This window comes from Mirounga leonina, unplaced genomic scaffold, assembly GCF_011800145.1.
Source record: "Mirounga leonina isolate KUSES-001 unplaced genomic scaffold, KU_Mleo_1.0 Mir_204, whole genome shotgun sequence".
NCBI classification, from domain to species: Eukaryota; Metazoa; Chordata; class Mammalia; order Carnivora; family Phocidae; genus Mirounga; species Mirounga leonina.
Window position 1 is genome coordinate 17,251,884 of NW_023270513.1, and position 24,474 is coordinate 17,276,357.

The 24,474-nt window shown below is 35.1% G+C and overlaps 1 protein-coding gene across 1 annotated transcript in view; it reads left to right on the forward strand.

Moving 5' to 3' along the window:
• The window catches only part of DACH2 (dachshund family transcription factor 2), a 373,931-nt gene that overhangs the window by 330,428 nt on the left and 19,029 nt on the right, over positions 1-24,474 (forward strand). The window contains exons 7-10 of the mRNA XM_035028825.1: positions 2,660-2,674; positions 18,005-18,183; positions 18,279-18,426; positions 24,152-24,298. Of these exons, the coding sequence (XP_034884716.1) occupies positions 2,660-2,674; positions 18,005-18,183; positions 18,279-18,426; positions 24,152-24,298 (489 nt within the window). The remainder of the gene's footprint in view (positions 1-2,659; positions 2,675-18,004; positions 18,184-18,278; positions 18,427-24,151; positions 24,299-24,474) is intronic.

Genomic DNA, 24,474 nt, shown 5'->3' on the forward strand with positions numbered 1-24,474 from the left:
AGACATGTCTTGAAATAAGTTGCTGTGGCCAATGTCAAAGAGGTTACTGCCTGTGTTCTCCTCTACAATTTTGATGGGTTCCTGTCTCACATTGAGGTCTTTCATCCATTTTGAGTTTATCTTTGTGTATGGTGTAAGAGAATGGTCCAGTTTCGTTCTTCTGCATTTGGATGTCCAATTTTCCCAGCACCATTTATTGAAGAGACTCTCCTTTTTCCATTGGATATTCTTTCCCTCTTTGTTGAAGATTAGTTGATCATAGAGTTGAGGGTCCATTTCTGGGTTCTCTATTCTGTTCCACTGGTCTATGTGTCTGTTTTTGTGCCAATACTGTCCTGTCTTATCACAGCTTTGTAATATAGCTTGAAGTCAGGTATTGTGATGCCCCCAGCCCTGGTTGTCTTTTTCAACAATCCCCTGGCCATTTGGGGTCTTTTTTGGTTCCATACAAATTTTAGGATTGTTTATTCCAGTTTTGTGAAAAATGCCAATGGTATTTTGATAGGGATTGCATTGAAAGTATAGATTGCTCTGGGCAGCATAGACATTTTCATTATGTTTATTATTCCAATCCGTAAACATGGAATGTTTTTCCATCTCTTTGTGTCTTCCTCATTGTTAGTGTATAGAAAAGCAACTGATTTCTGCACATGGATTTTGTATCCTGCCACGTTGCTGAAGTGCTGTATGAGTTCTAATAATTTGGGGGTGGAGTCTTTTGGGTTTTCCATATAAAGTATCTTGTCATCTGAGAAGAGAGAGAGTTTGACTTCTTCTTTGCCAATTTGAATGCCTTTTATTTATTTTTGTTGTCGTCTAATTGCTGAGGCTAGGGCTTCTAGTACTATGTTGAACAAAAGTGGTGAGAGTGGGCATCCATGTCATGTTCCTGACCTTGAGGGAAAAACTCTGAGTTTTTCCTCCATTGAGAATGATATTCACTGTGGGCAGAAGACATGAACAGACACTTCTCTAAAGAAGACATGCAAAAACAGGATTTTGAAGTACCAATTAAAAATAAATAAAATAATAAATAAAAAAGCATAAAAACTAAATCAAATATCCCAAAATTTCAACTCCAGAAATCCTGAATTTAGGATTTGACTGTCTTTGCTGCTAATTTAAATTCTAATCTACTTTACCATGAGGAACACATAGGACATTTTTCCGTACTCTGGGTTATTTGGAACTTACTTAAACATATACAACATGTTAAGTATGTATAATGTCATTTTTTTTTTTTTTGCTAAGCTAGTCATCAAACAATATCTTGTACATAAGAGTAAAACCTATGTTGAAGGGAAAATGCATTTGCTGGTTTCATTTTGGTAAACATTGTAACAGTGCAAATTTTGGTCAGATTATTAATTATCATACTTGCATACAGATTGCATTGCCCTTAAAATCTTTTTAAATTTTGAGAACAAAGCCTGTGAAAAATCAAGGAAATTGAAAGAATTTGAACTTTATTATATAAGACCTACTCTATTCTAGCTCTTAAAATTTTTTAAACAAGTGCTGTGGGAAGCCATTGCCTTTACAAGACTTTTAAGGTGTTTATAGCAAAACATTTTTCCCTGTGATTGAATTTTTCAAAGTACTAAAATACTGTGAAGAAATATGTTTTCCACCAGTTTTATGGCTCCCTAGATGCATTTTCTACAAACCTTGCATCTGCTTGGACACAAGCAGTATTGCAAAAACACACCATGCCATTTGAACAGGGTATATAGCTTTGAAACGGTATGCACAAAGTACAAATGGGAATGTCAATATCATAAGAGTATACAGTTTAAATGCTACTCTTTTATTAAAGTGGACCTGAGTAATTTGTTCCTATTTTATATCTCTATTTTATTAGGAGTATTTTACATATGTGAAAATGCTACTCTTGTGTGTATACTTTTGGCTTCAGTGGGTGGCAGGGAATATAATATTTCTGAAGTTTATGCAGGGGAAGACATAATAGCATAATTGCCCTTTACAATATGTTTTATCCCAATGGAAAGTAAATTAAAAAATAATTATCTGGAACCTGAAAATACAGCTTCTGTATATTTTAAATGTTGGAAGAGCTGACAAAATTTAAAGAGCTATGAAGTGTGTTTAATAGAATTTTGCTAATCCCAGAACCCACATTTTAAGAAAATGGGGGATGATAACATGTATTATAAGTATCCAGATAAGAAAGTATCCTCTGAGAAGTTGTAGCTGAGGCAATAAAGCAATATACACCATTATCCAAACTTAAATAGCATTACTTCATTGCTTTTACACTCTGATAGTTTTTCTTAAAACATCAGACTGTCTCAGAGACAGTGTTAGGTAAAGTTATATGGTTTCTTTTTTTTTTTTTTTTAAAGATTTTATTTATTTATTTGAGAGAGAGAGAATGAGAGACAGAGAGCATGAGAGGGAGGAGGGTCAGAGGGAGAAGCAGACTCCCTGCCGAGCAGGGAGCCCGATGCAGGACTCGATCCCGGGACTCCAGGATCATGACCTGAGCCGAAGGCAGTCGCTTAACCAACTGAGCCACCCAGGCGCCCCTTAAAGTTATATGGTTTCTTAAGTTATTAGTAAACTCTCTCAAGATTCTGTGATAAGATTGTACTTGAGAATCATAGGCTAACTATGGCACATTTCACTATCTGTTATACAGGTATTTTAACTGAAGGTAAGACGGAATCCATTGTCAGTAACCAAGAACAGGAGGTAATTTCAATGTGTAAATATACGGTATTTTCACACTGGAAAAATGCCAAATAGGAACCGAATAATGGTTGGGAGGTGACAGGGGACACAGAGGCAGTAAACAAAGTGATTTTCCCTAGTGAACAATTCAGATTAGGAAATGAGAATCTCTAAGGGAACTGGATAGATATAGCTGCTCAGGGGGTGGAGGCATGTTCCATATCCTCATCCAAAGTGAACATGAAGACAAGTACAGGCCAAATACAGAAATGAATAACATATGGTACTAAACTGAATATAACTGCACTGGAATCAAATGTTATAATATTGATCCTTAAAGCACTTATCCAAATAACTGAATCATTAAAATAGAACAATTTCATAAAATTGCAACCTGGGAAAGAAAGTTTGAATGATTTGTTCAAGTCTGTTTACAAGATATTAGTATTATAAGATTAGATATTAGTTCTTAATTTCCTCTTTATTTCCATTTTTTTCACATTACAAGTGTCCTCTGGCTGAGTTCACAATATTTAAACATTCATACAAATAGAAAATGTTAGATAACTGCATTTAATATTAATTGTTGATTTTTGTTGGGCTTTGTGCAAAGTGAATCTTAAAAATAATTTTTCCTCTAAAGAAATATCATTGACTATGAGTATGTATGGGATAGGATCAGATAGGGAAAGAAAAGAGGAGAAAATCAGAGTGACCTGAACTCTCACTGGAAGGTGAGAGCTGAGAAATTACCCATGCGATTCTGATCAGTTTGTGCAGTTTTAGGGTAATTTAGATTACCGAAATAATTTTTCCTTTTATATTTCAAGCTTTGAAATACATAAATATATATCTGCTTGCAAGCTAATAAAAACATCAAACTCTATTTTGTTTGCATAGACCCACACTCAGTAAAGACATAATCTTATAATAATTCTAAATTTTATGTTCAGTAAATATTTTATATTCTTCATTCAAACTAAAACCCTTATGATAGAAGATGAAAATAAAATCCTCAAGTACTAGGATTATTAGCAAAAGAGAAAAATATCTGCAGTGTTTTTGCTTCAACATCTGCCATTCCATATGGATCCCTAAATATTTGTAACAAATAATGGGTAAAGGAATTTCAACATTAATAAAATAAGTCTGAATTTGCCAGGAAAACTTAAGATACATTTTTCCTGTTTTGTTTTGTTTTGTTTTTCAGTAGAAGGCATACTCTCCTTAAATTTGCATTTCTCCATGTGGATAAAAATGTAGCATAAATTAAATTTAAGGGAAAATATGTGACTTAAATAATGTGAACCTGAAGTCTTCCAACTACCTTGGAACTAATCTGAGGAATTTTAGTTACAAAATTTCATGTTTGTTTTTGTCTGATTGTTAGGAAGACAAAATACTATAAAACCTTAATGAATGATTCCTACATTAACTAAGTCCCTTAATCAATTTACTAGAAGAAATTAAAGAAAAAGAAATTTCATGGACAAATCTTGGAATCAGTGTATACTCGATGCAGTTTTTTTCCCCCTTAAACATTCCATATCTAGAAGGCTATAATAGCTTCAGATCCAGCCAATTTTTACTGAGGATCTACTATATGCTAAGTACAATGCTAGGTACTTCCACTTTAGTTTTCTCAGTTAAAACTCCCACAAACACTCTGGGGTGGTTCTTCCTATTCTAAAATAGGGACATTGAAGTTTATAGATGTAACATGCCAAGATACAGAGAGATCCAGTCATAGTCATTGCATTATGAGTAAAATAGCAGACTCATACATTTTAGGGGAAAGAAGATTTAAAACAAGATAGTGGGGTTATTTGGTGATTGACCCTTGAATAACCATTGAAGTTAAACTGAATGATACATTTGTGAAAACTTTCTAATTGATTAAGATTTTTGGAATTATTTCTCTTTGTCATATGGGCAACCTATAATTGTCTACTGTAATTATTAGAAGAAATCACTACCACAGTCTTCAGTTTACAAGTTTGTGAACTCATTTTAATTTACAGCACAACACCATGCACACCAGGTACTCACTAAATGTTTCTCATAAAAGTCATTGAGTTAGGGGCGCCCATGTGGCTCAGATGGTTAGGCATCTACCTTTGGCTCAGGTCATGATCTCCAGGTCCTCAGATTGAGCCCCACATCAGGCTCCTGGCTGGCTCAGGGGGGAGCCTTCTTCTCCCTCTCCCTCTGCCTCTCCCCCTGCTTGTGTGCTCTCTCTGTCTCTCTTTCTCAAATGAATAAATAAAATCTTAGAAAAAGTCATTAAGTTATTGCATTTAGAAACTCAGTAATTTGAAGCAACATTATAACTAGTTTGGTTGGTATTCTTTGTTCTGGCTAGCAAAAATAATATCTATTTTTACCAAAGCACTCCTGTGGCTTTAGAAGCAATTATGGAGACCAATGAGAAATTGAAACACAGTTCCTTTTTTTTTAATTTAAATTCAATCAGCCAACATATAGTAAATCATTAGTGATACACAGTTCTTACACTATAGCAACTTACAGGCAGAATAGGGAAATAAAGGCACAACCAAATACATAGTAATACATAATAATAAGTAGAAAATGCCATAAAAGAGTACCCAAAATGTGCTTTGAATGTTCAGAGACTAAGACAAATGGATTAAGAATTTATGGGTTACACTGTAGGATTGAATACAATGAAATCACTAAAAAGAATACTGTGTACCATGAATGTATGTTTACAGCAAAAGTATTTCCATGATATACTGTCAAATAAAATAAAGTTTCAAAAATAAGAAAAAGTCATTAAGTTAGATATGAATATTGAAATAGAAGAGAGTAAAATTGAAAGAAGCCCTCCAAACTAATTAGAAATGAAGATGAGGAAGAACAATGTTAAAACATGAAATAAAATGGCACATTAATATGTTCTATTGATGATGTTTATCCCTCCCGCCCCCCCAGCTGTATCCTATAAATTATTATCATTTTAAGGAAAAAGCTTGTTCAATGGACAATGTAAGTTCTCATGGCAATAGACAACATCTAAAAGTAGGATTGTTCATTTGGTGAAAGTTGTTGAATGGAGCATTACTGATAGATGCCTACTTCGTTGATAAAACTTTAGAGATTTTCAGAGAAAAAGCAATCATTTTGATGTCTTAATGCCTCCATTACACGAGAAAGAAAAATGTGAAAATTGCAGTGTTTTGCCCTAATAATTAACATTTATTTTAAAAATTCAGCTTTGTAAAATATTAAATGATTGGTATCAATTTGAACTAGCTAGGTTTACAACAGTGTTGCTATTATGATTGTTCATCTATTAGGAAAACACTTCATAATTTTTATCATAAAAATATGGTACCTTAGTGTCTCAATTTTGTATTTCTTAGCTAAAACAAAAAAATCAGCATATAGTCTCACCAATGTTTGTGTGTGGGCATTCATGCATGCATGTGCATGTTTGTGTGTCTGTGAGACAGAGGAGAGAGTGATAACTAATGACAAAAGAATGTTCTTTTTTCTAAAAAAAAAGATTTTATTTAGTTATTTGACAGAGAGAGAGAGAGAGCACAAGCAGGGAGAACAGCAGAGGGAGAGGGAGAAGCAGGCTCCCTACTCAGCAAGGAGCCCGATGCGGAGCTCGATCCCAGGACCCTGGGATCATGACCTGAACCAAAGACAGACGCTTAACCGATGGAGCCACCCAGGTGCCCCAATAAAAGAATGTTCTTAATTTTCTTCATTGGTATGGTGCTAAAATAAAATATATATATATATACATATATATATATGACTATGCACAGATTATAAATAGGTATAATTGCAGTTATTAGGATATCTATATATAAATGTCACACCTGTATATCTATTAATTTCTTATTAGTTTATAAGAGTTGACAAATTATATACTGCTGTATAGACTATTCTTGCCAGGTTCTCCATAACAGTGTCATTCCGATTTTGAATCATCTTTATTTTTTAATCTTTTTTTTTCCTTATTTTTTTTAAATTTTATTATTATGTTATGTTAATCACCATACATTCCATCATTAGTTTTTGATGTAGTGTTCCATGATTCATTGTTTGCGTATAACACCCAGTGCTCCATTCAGTACGTGCCCTCTTTAATACCCATCACCAGGCTAACCCATCCCCCCAATCCCCTCCCCTCTAGAACCCTCAGTTTGTTTCTCAGAGTCCATAGTCTCTCATGGTTTGTCTCACCTTCCAATATCCCCCCCTTCATTTTTCCCTTCTGGCTATCTTCTTCTTTTTTTTTTTTTTTTTAACATATAGTGTATTATTTGTTTCAGAGGTACAAGTCTGTGATGCAACAGTCTTACACAATTCACAGCACTCACCATAGCACATACCCTCCCCAATATCTATCACCCAGCCACTCCATCCCTCCCACCCCCTACCACTCCAGCAACCCTCAGTTTCTTTCCTGAGATTAAGAATTCCTCATATCAGTGAGATCATATGATACATGGCTTTCTCTGATTGACTTATTTCGCTCAGCATAACGCTCTCCAGTTCCATCCATGTCATTGCAAATGGCAAGATTTCATTCCTTTTGATGGCTGCATATTCTATTGTATATATATAACACATTTTCTTTCTTTCTTTTTTTTTTTAAAGATTTTATTTGACAGAGAGAGACACAGCGAGAAAGGGAACACAAGCAGGGGGAGTGGGAAAGGGAGAAGCAGGCTTCCCACGGAGAAGGGAGCCCAGTGTGGGGCTCAATCCCAGGACCCTGGGATCATGACCTGAGCTGAAGGCAGACGCTTAACGACTGAGCCACCCAGGCACCCCGATACCACATCTTCTTTATCCATTCATCTGTCGATGGACATCTTGGCTCTTTCCACAGTTTGGCTATTGTGGACATTGCTGCCAGAATAACCACTTTCCACCTTTCTTGAATACAGGGAAATAGTATCTAAGGATTAATGCATAGAAATGTGATTTTCCTTATTAAACAATTGCTTATGTTAAATCCTACTTGGAAAATAATTTGTTTTTATCTGTGTAGACACACATTTTTTACTATAGTTTCCTGATTCTATGTTTACAAATAGGTCCCATTATACACTTCTTTTCAGTGCAATGTAAGTTGATATTTAGAATCTCTACATCTATAGAAGAGGCTAGTTGTGTCTTTAATTTCATGCAATTCTTTTTTTTATTTATTTTTTTGATGTAATGTTCTATGATTCATTATTTGTGTATAACATCCAATGCTCATTGCAATACGTGCCCTCCTTAATACAATTCTTAAAGCTGTGAAGATACATACTTAAATTTAGTTATAATTTTGAAATGATTTATTAAAATTGTACAGGCTAGTTTAAAAAGATATTGTGGGGGCGCCTGGGTGGCTCAGTTGGTTAAGCGACTGCCTTCGGCTCAGGTCATGATCCTGGAGTCCCAGGATCGAGTCCCGCATCGGGCTCCCTGCTCGGCGGGGAGTCTGCTTCTCCCTCTGACCCTCCTCCCTCTCATGCTCTCTGTCTCTCATTCTCTCTGTCTCAAATAAATAAATAAAATCTTAAAAAAAAAAAAGATATTGTGATAGGAGGCAATATTAATCATCTTTAAATGTAGCAAAATTTGACCTTTATATAGTCCAGTGGTTTCTCAAACTGTGGTCCCCAAACCGGCAACATCAACTATCAGTTGGACACTTAGAAATTCTAGTAGCCAGGTCCTACCCTAGGCCTACTGAATCAGAAACTTTAGCAGTTGGGAACCTTTAAAAAAACATCTTCAGGACGTTCTGATACATGATAAGGTTTAAGAACTATTGCTGTTAAAGTGCTAGATATTAGTATCTCGTTCCCTTGTGCCTTCCACCAAACCTCTCTAGTCAGATATGCTAAGTCGAAACAACAAAACAAAACAACAACAACAACAGTGATTTTAAAGTTAGCACCTGAATTTCCAGGTCAGAACAATAAATTTCTCTTCCTTATTTGTGCCAAATTAAGAAGAGAGTTTTCTTCTCTAAGTCTTGTACATTTCCCGGCTGAGAAACAAAATGAGAAATCTGCTTTACAGCCTCTGCAATCAGCCAGATGACTGAACCCCTAGTAAGGGTAAAAGTAAGATTATACTGAAACCCTGAGGCCATTTTAAAGATAAAGTCAACATAATTAAACATTATCACCTGGAAAAGTCAGCTAATTGATGGAAACGTGTGCCCTCCCCACAATTTTTCTTAAACACATCTCTTTAAAACATCAGCTTCCTTCCCACTTTACTTCTATGCCCACTTTTGCTTCTTGTTTGTCAATTTCTGATGAAGACTGTTACATTATTACTCCCCATTCAGTTAATATTATCTCTGCAGCCTTTTTCACAGAAGTAGCAAGGGTGGTTTGCTAGAGAAGGGATTTGCACGTGCCTCTGGTACTGTTTAGTTGTTTATATTAGAAATCTTTGTCTGTCTTTCAGTTTTCAGAGCAAATTCTGGTCTATGTATAAAATTTCTTTCCATTCTGGATCCTCACCTTTTTTTTTTTTCTAAATTTCTAAGCTCTAGTAAATATAGATCTACTTTAAAAAAATCAGTCAATTTTACTTTATCTTTGATGCAGTAATACATCATCTCAAAGATGATGGGAAAGTATGTGTGTGAGTCAGAAAGAGTTATATTTTACTATTTTTTGCTCAAAGGACTATGATATGTAGACAAGTTCAATAAATATACAGTAGGCATGTTATGACAACTATATCAACTATTTTTCAAAATTGCAAAATTTTAGTTTGTCCCATTATCTGTATAGTAATCATTGATTTTATTGAAAAGGCTAAGATTTGACCAGAAACTCTGTACCTCCACCCCTTTCTTCCTTCCTCTGACCATATACTTATAAAAATATTTTAAAATTACATATTCATGTACAATCTTGTCTTTTTTTTTTTTAAGATTTTATTTATTTATTTGACAGAGAGAGAGAGACAGCGAGAGAGGGAACACAAGCAGGGGGAGTGGGAGAGGGAGAAGCAGGCTTCCCGCAGAGCAGGGAGCCTGATGCGGGGCTCGATCCCAGGATTCTAGGATCGTGACCTGAGCCGAAGGCAGACAGACGCTTAACGACTGAGCCACCCAGGCGCCCCCAATCTTGTCTTTTTGAATAGAAATAATGGAATCAATCTGATGACTAGAAATCTTACCTCAAGTTTTAAGGTTACCAGTATGCATATCCAAAGTCATTATAAGTGTTGTAGACCCAGGATAGTTAAAATTGTAGATACTGAGAGGACACCAGTAGGAAAATTTTTTTTTTTAAAGATTTTATTCATTTATTTGACAGAGAGAGACACAGCAAGAGAGGGAACACAAGCAGAGGGATTGAGAGAGGGAGAAGCAGGCCTCCCGCTGAGCAGGGAGCCTGATGCGGACCTTGGGATTATGACCTGAGCCAGAGGCAGACGCTTAACGACTGAGCCACCCAGGCGCCCCACCACTAGGAACATTTTAAAAAGACAAAGTTCCCACTTTCAAGAAGAGTATATTGTAGTGAGATAAAATACTTAACAAACATAGTAAATAAATAAGTTACATTATGGATTATTGGTGATAAATTTTCTAGGAAAAAAGAAAACATGTTAAAGGAGTAAAAAATAAGGGTACAGGTTGCAATATTAAATAGGATGTTGTGGTGAGCACTGTGTATTGTGTGAGACTGATGAATCACAGACCTCTACCACTGAAACAAATAATACATTATATGTTAATAAAAAAAGAAATACAAAACTAAGGAAAGTTAAATAGGATGTTTAGTATAGATTTCAATAATAAGATGCCATTTGAGCAAAGAACTAAAGTTGGGGACCCAAAATTAAATTCATGAGAACTATAAAACAAACCTTGTAAATTATTGTATTAGTTCTAAATCACAAGCTTATTAAATTCTTTAGTAGAAGTTCAGTGCAGAAAGATGTCAGTAGCACACCCTCCCACCCCCTCAATTCTGACAGTGAAAAATTTCTCTAGCCATTACAAAATGTCCTTTGGACTGCAAAGTTACCCCCAGTTGAGAAACACTGACCTTGACTTATGAAGTCTCCTCAGACCTTTGATAACTGAAAAACTAATATTGGCTTAATTGAGGGTGAAGCCAGGCTTATCCCATTACTACCTAAAAAAGAATCTTGCCACATGTTTTATGAGGTGTTAATGGATGCTTAGGTGGCCAAATATTTTACTATAGGCTCCTCTCCCACTCCTGGGAATGTTCAATTGCCATTTAATTTATTTAACATACAGTTATTTTGCATTTCCTTTGGGTCAGGCATTGTTGTACGAACTTTACAAATAGTAGCTTATTAGTCTTTATAACAACCTTATGAGATAGGTATTATTATTATCTGAAATTTACAGATGAGGAAATTGAGGCACAGAAAAATTAAGTAACTTTCCCAGGGGCTAGCAAATCACAGAGCAGAGTTTCCAACCTGCACAGTCAGGCTTTGGCATCTTTTGCTCTTCATCACTATGCTCTCAGCTGTCTAAATTAATATGTAACATATGCTTATATTTAGCACTAGCTTTTTAAAGGCTCTGAGTTGTTCTGCTTTAATAGATTTAGCAAATAAAAAAAAGAAAAGAAAACATCATCCCCAGTGATATTTGAATCAGATAAACAACAATTTATTATTATCATTTTAAAGATTTATTTATTTATTTGAGAGAGAGAGAGCATGTGCATGCACAAGGGTGTAGGGGCAAAGGGAGAGGGAAAAAGAGAATCTGAAGCAGATTCCCCACTGAGTGAGGAACCTGACAGGGGGCTGTGTCTCATGACCCTGAAATCATGACCTGAGCTGAAATTGACTGAGCCACCCAGGCACCCCAACAACAATTTTTTTTTAATTTTTTTTAAGATTTATTTATTTATTTATTTTTAAGATTTTATTTATTTATTTGACAGAGAGAGACATAGCGAGAGAGGGAACACAAGCAGAGGGAGTGGGAGAGGGAGAAGCAGGCATCCCGCCTAGCAGGGAGCCCGATATGGGGCTCAATCCCAGGACCCTGAAATAATGACCTGAGCCGAAGGCAGACGCTTAAGGACTGAGCCACCCAGGCGCCCCAACAAATTATTTATTTAGTATAACGATGTCCCATGGAGTATTTTAGACATACTTACATTGAAAAATCATTTGCTGTTCATCCGAAATTCAAATTTCACTAAACACCCTGTAATTTATCTGCTAACCCTTGCTTTACTTAAAACTGTTTATCATTGTTTAACCCAGTTTTTTCAATGCTATTTTGAGGAAGGCACCTTGTTGGTATACCTAATATCTTGGGGAAGTCCACGGGATTTATATTAATGATAGTGGGAACACTTTTCAGCTAGAGTGAATGGATTATTTTTATTTTTTTAAAGATTTTATTTATTTATTTTACAGAGAGAGAGGGAACACAAACAGGGGGAGTGGGAGAGGGAGAAGCAGGCTTCCCGCGGAGCAGGGAGCCCGATGCGGGGCTTGATCCTGCGATTCCAGGATCATGACCTGAGCCGAAGGCAGACGCTTAACCGACTGAGTCACCCAGGCGCCCCATGAATGGATCAGTTTAAATGCTTACTCCAGACTGCAGTGATCTCTCCTTTGAGAGGCACTTGACAAGATATGTCACATGATTTCACACTTAATTGTCCACTTCTATAACTTGTTGACTTTTATTCAAGATGTGTCAGCTCCTTAACAGCAAGGACTGGGTATCATGCTTCTTCCAAACCTTCACTGGATATAATATTTGTTATCAGCATAATATTCTTTCTGAAAGATGACTTATTTCTAATTCATAATTTATAAAGGAACCTGTTATGCCAAATTGGTAATCTAAGGATCCAGAGCAAAACAGGGCCATACTAGTTTTAGTAGTATTGTATCTCACTTTCTCAGGCTGGTGACCCTTCACCCTTTTGCTACTAGTTTTTGGTTTTCATTTGTCAGCATTATTTCTTTTCACATCTCCCTAAAGAAATGTAACAATTTGGGCATCAAGTTTTTCTTTTCCACATTTGGTAAGGGCAACATTTGAGTTGTTGTTCAACTCAGACCATGAACGCTTCCTTATATTCATGAAAGTCACATCATTACACAGCAGTTGGTCATTTTGTTATTATTCCTCAGTTTGGAAGAGAGAAGCAGGTGTCTTGCTTGTGCCAAATGTAATACTGACAGCACCAACACAAGAAAGTCTCTTGAGCAGCTGTACTTAGGGGAAAGCACTCAAATAAAATAGTGAAATATGATTTATTTGGTAAAGAATAAAAACTGATGACCTGATGGCAGGTGGCTGCATTTTCCCACTGCCAAGTGAGTCAGTGTTGTTAATTTTCCCATCCTGTATTACAATCCTCAAAGCCCAGAGGAAAGAGGAAACACTGAACTCCATGAAAAAGTGGGAAAATAAGCACTGCATTCATATAGGAAGTCTCTAGCAGTCTTGATTTTCATTTTGGGGGGACTTTTTCATTCTGAGCATTTACCATTTGTTTATCTTTTTTATACAAATAAAGTTATTGTCAACTTTTACATCTATTCATCTGGGCCCTGAAGAAGAAATCAAAATTAAGAGCTTGTTCTGCAAATGGATTCCCAAGTATAGCAAGTTTAACAAACAGGCTCAATAAAAGCAGTCTCCACTTCTCTTGAATAAATGACGAGGTTGCTCATGTCCTCAGCTAGATTTAGCAGTTGTCCTATCTTTATCTTTTAGTTTATACCATTGCATTTTGTGTGTTGATAAAGATTTTAATATACACATTTTGAACACCAGCCTTTTAAATCAAAGTGCTCAGTCAAAACCCTTTCTTCCTGGCTTACAAAGAGAGGAATTTAGCTGACAGTCTATGGTTCTAGTACTTGTCCATATTTAATTTCATTGCCAATTAGGATTTCTCAAGCCTCCTGAATAAATTCCTACATAACAGTGAATGTCTTTTTTTTTTTTTTACAGTGAATGTCTTTAAACTCTGAGCAAAATGTCGATGTCATTCAGATGTGAAGACCTATTAAAAGATTGAAATAGATTTCTAATGCATTTATTATACATTTTTGTAGCATGTGATTTAAATCAGAAAAAAAAGACAAATGGTTTGACATTTTTCACTCATGTACACCAAAATATAATATGCTTCGACTAGCTTTTGGCTATTATGGACCTTAACATGCAATGTGACCTTGGTCTGAAAAAGCATGTTTGGTTAGCACAGAAACTTAATCATAAGAAGTCATAAGTAGAATCCTTCTTCTTTACTGCCCTTTTCTAGGTCTAGGAAATTTATTGCTTGTGGGACAGATAGGATATGAACAATGGGCCAAATAGAGTCCAGGGTTATCTCATCTGTGTGAAAACTGCTGGTGAAAATCGATGTGACCTCTGCTACACTGTCATCCCAATTCCCACCCTCTGTGTCCTATTTGTCTTTTGGTAGAAGCTTAGATCTGTGTGCTGTCTCTATGTGTCTCTCTTGGGCCAGATTATCAAAATGAATCATAGCCTGCATACCTCTTATATTTCTATTTATTTTCCTGGTGTAGACTAGGTCCAATGAAATATGATTCTTTTTGCATTTGATCCTCACTGCGGCAAGCAACATCTAATTCAACTGTGTCCATCTCTTTAAAGAAGAGTAATGCTATTTTGAAACTTCAATCTACTGTACAGCAACATTACAATCCATAGACCATGCAACCTGTCTTCATAGTCAATAGTAATTTTCCTTTCAGCCAATTCAATGGCATTTATTTCATCTCCAAATAGAAGACTTCTGGGAATTTTAATGTAGTTTTAATTTTGTTTTATGCATACTGAATATATTGCTTTCATTTTTGGGTACCTTGTTTGTAGAACACCCCTCAGATTCTTACCACTGAGATTACTTGTGTATAGAGTGATATATAACAAAGAATCCATTAATTTTAAGAACTCTGCCCCCATACAAAATGTTTATTCAGGGGAAACATTGTATTCTCTCTGAATCAGCAGGATGTCAATGTTCTAACTTTGTAGCAGTTCATTTTGTAAAAATAGATCTTCCAGGCTACATAAATTCATACTTTAAGATTTATAAACATCAATACAAAGGTGTAAAACCTCCCCAGCTATTATCAATAAATCAGTATTCTATAAACTTGTCATGTGTAGAAAACAAAATACTAGCTAAATATAGACTTCAAACAATACAAATAAGACATAATATTGCTTGGTTAGGTGTTAAGAAATGTGCTTTATAAGCATTAGAGATGATGCCTAAAACATCTTAGAATTTAGGGTTTTTTTTAGAATTTAGTTTTTTAATGACATATTTCAAATGTTCCAAATTTGCAGTTGAAATAGATCACAGAATTCCTGATAATGTGCTCATTCCCTCTGGAATACTTCACCTCTTCCAAAAATACCACTGGCAAAAAAGAAAGGAAGGAAGGAAGGAGGGAAGGAAAGAGTTTAGGGTTAATTTTACAAGGGAATTGTACAAAACACATGCATCATGCATTTATAATCAAAAATTATTTTTAAGGTTTTATGAAAAAAACAATTCCTAAGAATACGTTCATTATAGCTTCCTGTGCTAAAAGAAAATTAACAGGTTAATTTATACATTTTATTGAATTCTTTAAGACCAATAAACAAATGCTTTTTATAACATTTTGGATTCAAATAATATGAAACTGTTAATTCTATAAAATAATTGTTCAGCATTTTTTATCCATATAGATTTTGGAAAATTGGAACTTGTAAAAAAAGAAATTGGAAATGGTGATCTCTATTAAAAGCATTTTATTTCAGAGATAATGCTGTCCCGTTAAAAATCTCACAGAAGGTTTCCACAATTCTATGCCACAGCTTCCCATTCAGTAAATGGGGCAAACCATTTGCTATGGAGCAAACCATGACTATGAAATCTGTGTGGTTCAAGACTCTGCATACTACATGTATAGGCTGCTTGCAATTGAAAAATTAGCTCTAACTATATGATAAATCCATATTCTTATCCCTACTGGAACCAGAACCAATAGCTAAATTTTTGTGAAAATTGGTTAGGTCCAGATTCAAGCCTAGGGTTTTTTTTTTGTTGTTTTTTGTTTTTTTTTCCTTGAATTGCTCTCACAATATATAGGGTCACTGAAAATTTTTTTGACTAAGGAGATGCATATTTTCAAACTTTGCTTGTGCCCAGTTACCGAAATGAAGAGACTGTAGTGAATAGAGTAATTTTGTTTGAGGTGCTATGATTCACCCCATCATGCACTGCTGTTGAAGCCATTTAAAAATACCAGGGTTTGAAAGATACAGATATAGTAAAATGAAGGGGCACCTGCACCCCAACATTCATAGCAGCAATGTCCACAATAGCCAAACTGTGGAAGGAGCTGAGATGTCCTTCAACAAATGAATGGATAAAGAAGTGGTATATATATACAATGGAATGTTACTCAACCATCAGAAAGGATGAATACTTACCATTTACATCGACATGGATGGAACTGGAGGTTATTATGCTAAGTGAAAAAAGTCAATAAGAGAAAGACAATTATCATATAGTTTCACTCATATGTGGAATATAAGAAACAGTGCAGAGGACCTTAAGAGAAGGGAGGGAAAACTGAATGGGAAGAAGACAAAGAGGGAGACAAACCATGAGAGACTCTTAATTATGGGAAAGAAATTGAGAATTGCTAAAGGGGAGGTGGGTAGGGGGATAGGGTAACTGGGTGATGGGCACTAAGGAGGGCATGTGATGTGATGAGCACTGGGTGTTATATACAACTGATGATTTGTTGAACACGACATCTGAAACTAATGATGTGTTGGCTAATTGAATTTAAACTAAAAAAATTACCAGGTTTTGGGGGTGCCTGGGTACCTCAGTTAGTTAAGTATCCAACTCTTGATTTCAGCTCTGGTCATGATCTCAAGGTCATGAGATTGAGCCCTGTGTTGGGCTCTGTGCTAGGTCAGGAGTATGCTTGAGATTCTCTCTCTCACTCTTCCTTTGCCCCTTCCCTCCATTCTCTCTCTTTCTCAAATAAATAGATGAATTAGAAAAAAAAAGAATACCAGGATTTGTTTGGCTACCTTCTAAGATTATTACTTTGTAGCAGTTTATTTTTACCTATGTCAAAAATGTCCCAATTTATAATTGCAGGGAAAAAATTGCTGTCTGGTTCGTACATCTAACATAAAAAATGTCCAGTCAGAATTCAAGTACATAGTCAAGTAGTTAGCTTCTCAGTGTAAAAGAAGATTATTTTTGTAATTAGATATATCTGTTTAAAACATCTTATTAAACAAAAATTCTATTGGTGTCTCTTTATCTGAAACTAAGAGAGAATCTTGTTAAAGTAATGAGAATGTGGGAGAAGATAATATAAAAATAAAAGGGGAGAAAAGATACAACTTGTGTTTCTATACCACAGGTAATATTTTTTCATAAGTAGTATTCTTCAAAATAAAAGTTAACACTGGAAATAATCTAAATGCCTGTCAGCTAGTGAATAATTAAACAAAAAAAACCAATGTATCCATGTAATGGAATACTTTTCAGCAATAAAAAGGAAGAAACCACTGATACATGCTACCACATGGATGAAAGTCAAAAACATGCTAAGTAAAAGAAGCCAGACATAAAAGACCACATATTGTATCTATCTGTGTAAAATATCCAGAAAAGGCAGTCCTATAGAGGCAGAAAGTAGATTAGTTATTGCCAAGGGCTGGAGGGTGGGAGAAGGACATTAACTGTAAATGGGCATGAGGGGTATTTTGGGGTGATCAAGATGTTCTAAGATAGATTTGCGATGATCGTTGCACAACTGTGTAAATTTACTAAAAAACATTGGAATGTACACTTAAAATAGGTGAATTTTATTGTGTATGAATTATACTTTGATAAACCTATTAAAGAATGGAGGTGATAGATAATAGATGATAGATAGATAATCAGTGATAGATGACAGATTTGAAAAGGAAAAAAAAAACAGTGTATGCTTTACAAGGAGGGGATTTGATTAATTTATAGGTATTCATAAACATATCATAAATGTGTTTCTCCAAGTCTCATGCCTCTTTAGCAGTAAATGTCGTTTCATTTTCACTGATTATTTACTGAAACATTTATTTTAAGAAACTAGAAGCAGCTGGGGAATAAGTATAACTTCCAATTAAGAGTTTTCCATCATCTAGTTTTACAAACAAAATATTTATAGATGCTATAGAGGTAAAGGAAACACAGTGAAAATTTTGACCTGTTAATTTGTGAACATTCTGATATAATTTTGTTTTTTCCAGAAGAAGTACCATTTCAAATTCCAATGATGAAGACACCCTTGGACAAGATCCAACTGACTCCTGGGCAGGCATTGCCTCCTGGATTCCCTGGACCGTTCATTTTTGCTGATAGTCTGTCCTCCGTGGAGACTCTGTTGACCAACATTCAGGTCAACAATATTTCTATAAACAAAATAAATGTAATACAAGACATTAGCATCTACATTAATTATTTCAGATTTGAGAAACTAAAACAGATAAGATGAACTGCATGTCATTTGCTGTACTTTGACAGGGCCTACTGAAAGTGGCTTTGGATAATGCTCACATCCAGGAGAAGCAGATTCAACAAGAAAAAAAGGAACTACGAATGGAGCTCTATAGAGAGAGAGAAATTAGAGAAAACCTTGAAAGACAACTCGCAGTTGAGCTTCAAAGCAGAAGTAAGTTTAACAAGTTCAATTACAGAATAAATATTTTGTTATAGATATTCTCAATAGTAGTAGAAATATTCTCAGGGATAGCTTGGAACTACTGAAAAAAATGACAAGCTAAGAATCAAATACTGTGTGTAATCCACTTGGTAAGATATTTATGCTATTTCTCTTTATTATTAAAGATAATGAAATAGATCTGGACTTCAGGCCAGTTGCAGATTTGGAAAATAGGAATATTCTTAGTTTTCTCACAATTTCACAAAATACCCCTGGATATAGTTAATCTAATAATTTCTTATAGATGAAATGCTTAATCTTTGCCAAGAACAGTGCTAGATTCTGGGGATTTAAGATAAATAAAACTCAGTCTCTATCCTTGAGAGATTTACATTTTAGAGGGCTAGCACAACCAACCAGTTAATTTCAAGACAAAGTGGCAAGAACAATGATGCACAGTATATATGGTTATATAGAGAAGGGGTAGTTAGTTCAGCTTGGTGGGGGAGTGAATGATTGAGGAAGGTTTCCTGATGCTAATACTTGAATCTGAAGATCAGTAGGCTAAGAAAGGGCATGAGAGTATCTGAGCGATTTGGACATTCTAGATAGAGGTATCAGTGAGCATAAGCATGAAGGCAAGAAGCCTCATACATTGACAACTATAAAGTTTGTTATTACTATGGCTCTGAATTTTATGAAGTGAACTGTAAGAGATGATGGAGAAAGATGAGGGTAGAAGCTAAACTGTAAAAGACATTTTTAACCATGTAAAAGATTAGCTTGGATTTTGTCTTATAGGTGATGGGAAGTAGTCAAAGATAAGCAGGGGGCATGATCTGGTCTGATTTAAATTAGACCACTTTGGTATTGGGAATAGATTAAAGAGGGCTTGGAGTAAGACTAAAAACAAGGAAATTATGTAAAATAAGTTTGCTCCTGGCAGTGGTGGTGAGGACTGAACAAGGATTGCATAAGGAAGGATGGACACAAAAGAGAGAGAATGGAAAATTAATGTTCACAAATAGAATAACTTTCCAACCATGGGTAGACATTAGATTATGTACAGATATGGGTAAAGAGATTAGTTCATATCAAAACCAGAGAAAATTTAAAACTTCACTTCAGCTAATAATTTCCACCTTTTCCTTACATTTACCATAAATTACTAAACATCAACAAAAGTGATGACTGTGAATTTCAACTTCTTCTCTTCTCTGCTTACTCTTCTATGGAAGGGTCACTAAGTAAAAATTCAATAAAATAATTAAAGAGTGGGAAGGAGAGGCAAAGAAAGGGAGAGAAAATCCACAAGGTAGATAATGTCTCCTTAAACAAGGAAGAATAATTCCAGTTGAGTGAAATCCACTAATTTTTCATTATTTCAAAGTAGTATATTATATTCCAAAAATTTTGGCAAGTAATTGAAAGCTTACTGTATATTTTCCTTAAGGCCTGGGAATCACTGTTAGTCTGGTTCAAAATATAAATTCAGTCACTGCATTTAAAAATAATTAAACCTGTTTAAAAAAAATCTTTTTTAAATTTAATTTTATTTTATTGTGTTATGTTAGTCACCATACAATACATCATTAGTTTTTGATGTAGTGATCCATGATTCGTTGTTTTTGTATAACACCCAAAAATAAAATCTTAAAAAAATGGGGGGTACCATGGGGTGTTGGCTCAGTTGGTAGAGCATGTGACTCCGATTTCAAGGTTGTAAGTTTTTTTTTTTTTTTTTTAGATTTTATTTATTTATTTGAGACAGAGAGAATGAGAGACAGAGAGCATGAGAGGGAGGAGGGTCAGAGGGAGAAGCAGACTCCCCGCTGAGCAGGGAGCCCGATGCGGGACTCGATCCCGGGACTCCAGGATCATGACCTGAGCCGAAGGCAGTCGCTTAACCAACTGAGCCACCCAGGCGCCCTCAAGGTTGTAAGTTCAAGCCATACATTGGTTGTAGAGTTTACATAAATAAACAGACAAATAAATAAAATCTTAAAAACAAAAGAATTAAACCTCTCCTTATCTTGCCAAAGTCATTAAATACTATTAAGTAAAAGTTAATTAGTCTTTTACAGTTTAGAAAAAAATCATTTATTTCTGGCATTTGGTATGCAAAATATATTATTATGATTAACAGTCATAAAAACACATATTTTTAGTAGAATAATTTTTATACTAAAGAACCTAATAATCATATGTTAAATATAATAACATTCTCAGATTGACTTCTGCATATCTACTATATAGAATAAAAATGGCTTCTAAGTTTTAGGGTTGTGCTCATACCAATTTCGGTTTATTAACTTCTCATAGACTCTTCAGGTCTATCTTTATAATTATTATCACAACTATTGTCTTTTAAAGAGGACTAGACATGGTAGGGGAGCCTGGGTGGCTCAGTTGGTTGAGCATCTGCCATTGGCTCAGGTTGTGATCCTGGGGTCCTGGGACCGAGCCCAGACTTGGGCTCCCTGCTCAGTGGGGAGCATGCTTCAACCTCTTTCTCCCTCTCCCTCTGCCCCTCCCCCCATCTCAAGCTCTTACCCTCTCCCTTGCTTATGGCTCATGCTCTACCCCCCACATGCTTTCCACACCCCTCTCATGCTCTCCTCCCATGCCTGCTCCTGCTCTCTGTCCCCAGCTCATGCTCACTTGCACTCTCAAGTAAATAAATAAAATCTTTAAGAAAAATAAAAATAAAAATGGCCTAGACATGGTAGATGCAGTATTTTATCTACTATCAAACTTATTCTGAAGTATTTGTATGTAATAAATGTGGCATATTATGATCTAATAATAATACCACTGCTACTACCATAACATATCACATTATCACTACTACTATCATTACTGCCACTACTACTAGTACTACTACTACTGGCTAATGCTTATCAACTTGCTCTGTGCTAAGCACTGTTTTTCACATTTATTTACAATGACTAGCATAATTATAGGAACCTAATCTGTTATCCTCATTGATTTAGAAAAAAATTATGTACTTCATCTCTGTAAACCTCAGTATCATCATCTATTCCAATAGTTGAACTGGATAATCACTTAAAATCCTTTCTAGTCCCTAAATATCTCATATCCAGTATAACCAACTTTTTATGACAAAGGGTGAACTCTTTATCTGAAGTCATATGATTGAAAAGAAAGAGGGGGGGCAAAGATACAAATGTAGGGATCCAAAGGGGTACGTGCACCCTGATGTTTATAGCAGCAATGTCCACAATAGCCAAACTGTGGAAAGAGCCAAGATGTTCATCGACAGATGAATGGACAAAGAAGAAGTGGTATATATATACAATGGAATATTATGCAGCCATCAGAAGGAATGAGATCTTGCCATTTGCAATGACGTGGATGGAACTGGAGGGTATTATGCTGAGCGAAATAAGTCAATCAGAGAAAGACATGTATCATATGACCTCACTGATAGGAGGCATTCTTAGTCTCAGGAAACAAACTGAGGGTTGCTGGAGTGGTGGGGGGTACGAGGGATGGGGTCGCTGGGTGATAGACATTGGGGAGGGTATGTGCTATGGTGAGCGCTGTGAATTGTTTAAGACTGATGAATCACAGACCTGTACCTCTGAAACAAATAATACATTATATGTTAAAAAAAAAAAGAAGATAGCAGGAAGGGAAAAATGAAGGGGTGGGAATTGGAGGGGGCGACGAACCATGAGAGACTATGGATTCTGAGAAACAAACTGAGGGTTCTAGAGGGGAGGGGGTTGGGGGGATGGGTTAGCCTGGTGATGGGTATTAAAGAGGGCACATACTTAATGGAGCACTGGGTATTATACACAAACAATGAATCATGGAACACTACATCAAAAACTAATGATGTAATGTATGGTGATTAATATAACATAATAAAATAAAATTAGAAAAAAGAAAAAGAAAGAGGGGGCAATTGATCTTATGGTTAAAAGTAACAACTCTCCTAGTATATAGAAAGAATAGTAATTATATATATGTAAATATTATATAAAAACATAGTTTTGTGTATATATGTATATTTAGAATTCCTATTTTTTTTCCAATTAAAAACCTAGATATAGTCCCAGAAAAAATGTTCAGTATATAGTACATCCTAAATAAATGATAGTTATTATTATTTATTTATATAATTTAAAGTAATATGCTGATGCTGTGGGATTGTTGAGCACAACAGTCAAAAGAGAATTCTTGAGATGTTTTACAGTGCAACTTAGTAAGTTTATTTAAGTAGCATGGGGATAGGACCCATGGGCAGAAAGAGCTGTACTTTTTGCTGTATGAAGCTGGTGGTTATACGCTTAGTGCTCAAAAGGGAGGGGATGTGCAGGGAGTATTACATCATAAATGTCTTCTTTAAATAACAACTCATAAAACTGCTTTCATGATATTTCTCTGGTGCTTATCATTCAATTCATGGTAACTATCAGTGAGGTTTACAGGCAGTCATGAGACCCTTTAAGAATGTAGCAATTAGCACATAAGTGATCCTTATTGAAACAATGCAAGCTACTTAGGTCAGTCTTTTGAGCTAAAGGTGCACATTTTTTTGCTTCTCTCTTCACTGTGACATTGTTTGTAATATACGTAATCATAAATTTCAAGGGAATCAATATATAGAATGTTTTTGAGCCGATGATTTTACCAGAAGCAAAATTTTGTATTATTAAGGACATTAAATTATACATTAATTTGAATAATCTAGATTTCTGATTTAAATAATTTGTTAAATGCTTTATATGAATGGTGATAATTAGGTATAATTAAAATAGTAAAATATTTTTATGTTGAACCTCATTTAATAATCTTTCATCAAAAAATAACAGAACCCAGGGGTGCCTGGATGGCTCAGTCAGCTAGGTGTCAGATTCCTGGTTTTGGCTCAGGTCATGATCTTGTGGGTTGTGAGATAGATCCTGCACTGAGTCTCTACACTTAGTGGGGAGTCTTCTTGAAGATTCTCTCCCTCTGCCCCTCCCCCTCAAAATAAATAAATATTTTAAAAAGTAACAGAAACCATATTTTCTCAGTGTCTTTTTTTCAAGTTTTGCAATTTTGTTATTACCTCAGACTTCTGAATTTTTGTTTCACATAAACATAAATTTACCTGGGTAAATTATTCTTTTCAAGTTGCTGAAGGTCATTTATGTGAAAGACCTTGAACTGTGAAATAAATGCAAATGAAACTTAAATTAGCATCATAATTAGTTCAATAAAATATTTTAATTATATGTAAACACTTTTAACATGTTTAAAATTTTTAATTTTACATGTTTCTTGAATGTTTTTCTATTGTCACAATGAAAATATCTCAATTTTTAAAAACTGATTCAGAAAGACTATGAAGATTGGTATACTTAAAACCCTGCTATGAACCAATATATTGCAGGTGTCCAATAATTCTATCTAAGAAATTATCAAATATTTAATGCTATCATTACAAGCACGTAGTTAGTGAAAGTAGAAAATAATTTTCTACCACTACTACCACTGCCATACAAATGTATGTTTATTATAAAGCATATGCACTGGAAAGGTGAAAGCAAAAAGAAGCAAATTGTATGATTGAACATCTGATTGAATCTAATGAGAACTGGAACCAAAAGAAGCTAATGATATGATTTGTGTCTCTTTGTATCTGTATCTATGGTTTATAATCCACCCAAACTGGCAACTGTTGGCCGAAGTTTTGCCAACCATTTACTTTTTCATGTTTTAGCTACCATGCAAAAGCGTCTGAAGAAGGAGAAAAAAGCCAAAAGAAAATTGCAGGAAGCCTTGGAATTTGAATCAAAGCGCCGGGAACAAGTGGAACAAGCACTTAGGCAAGCCACTAGTAGTGACAGTGGCCTGAGGATGTTGAAAGGTAATGTCAGATTTGGACTTTCACACTCAAGGTACACAAAGAAAAAAACCCGATTTAAAAAAGAGAGAGAGGGAGAAGAAAGAGAAAGAAAGAAAGAAAGAAAAAAAGAAAGAAAGAGAAAGAAGAAAGAAAAAGAAAGAAAGAAAGAAAGAAAGAAAGAAAGAAAGAAAGAAAGA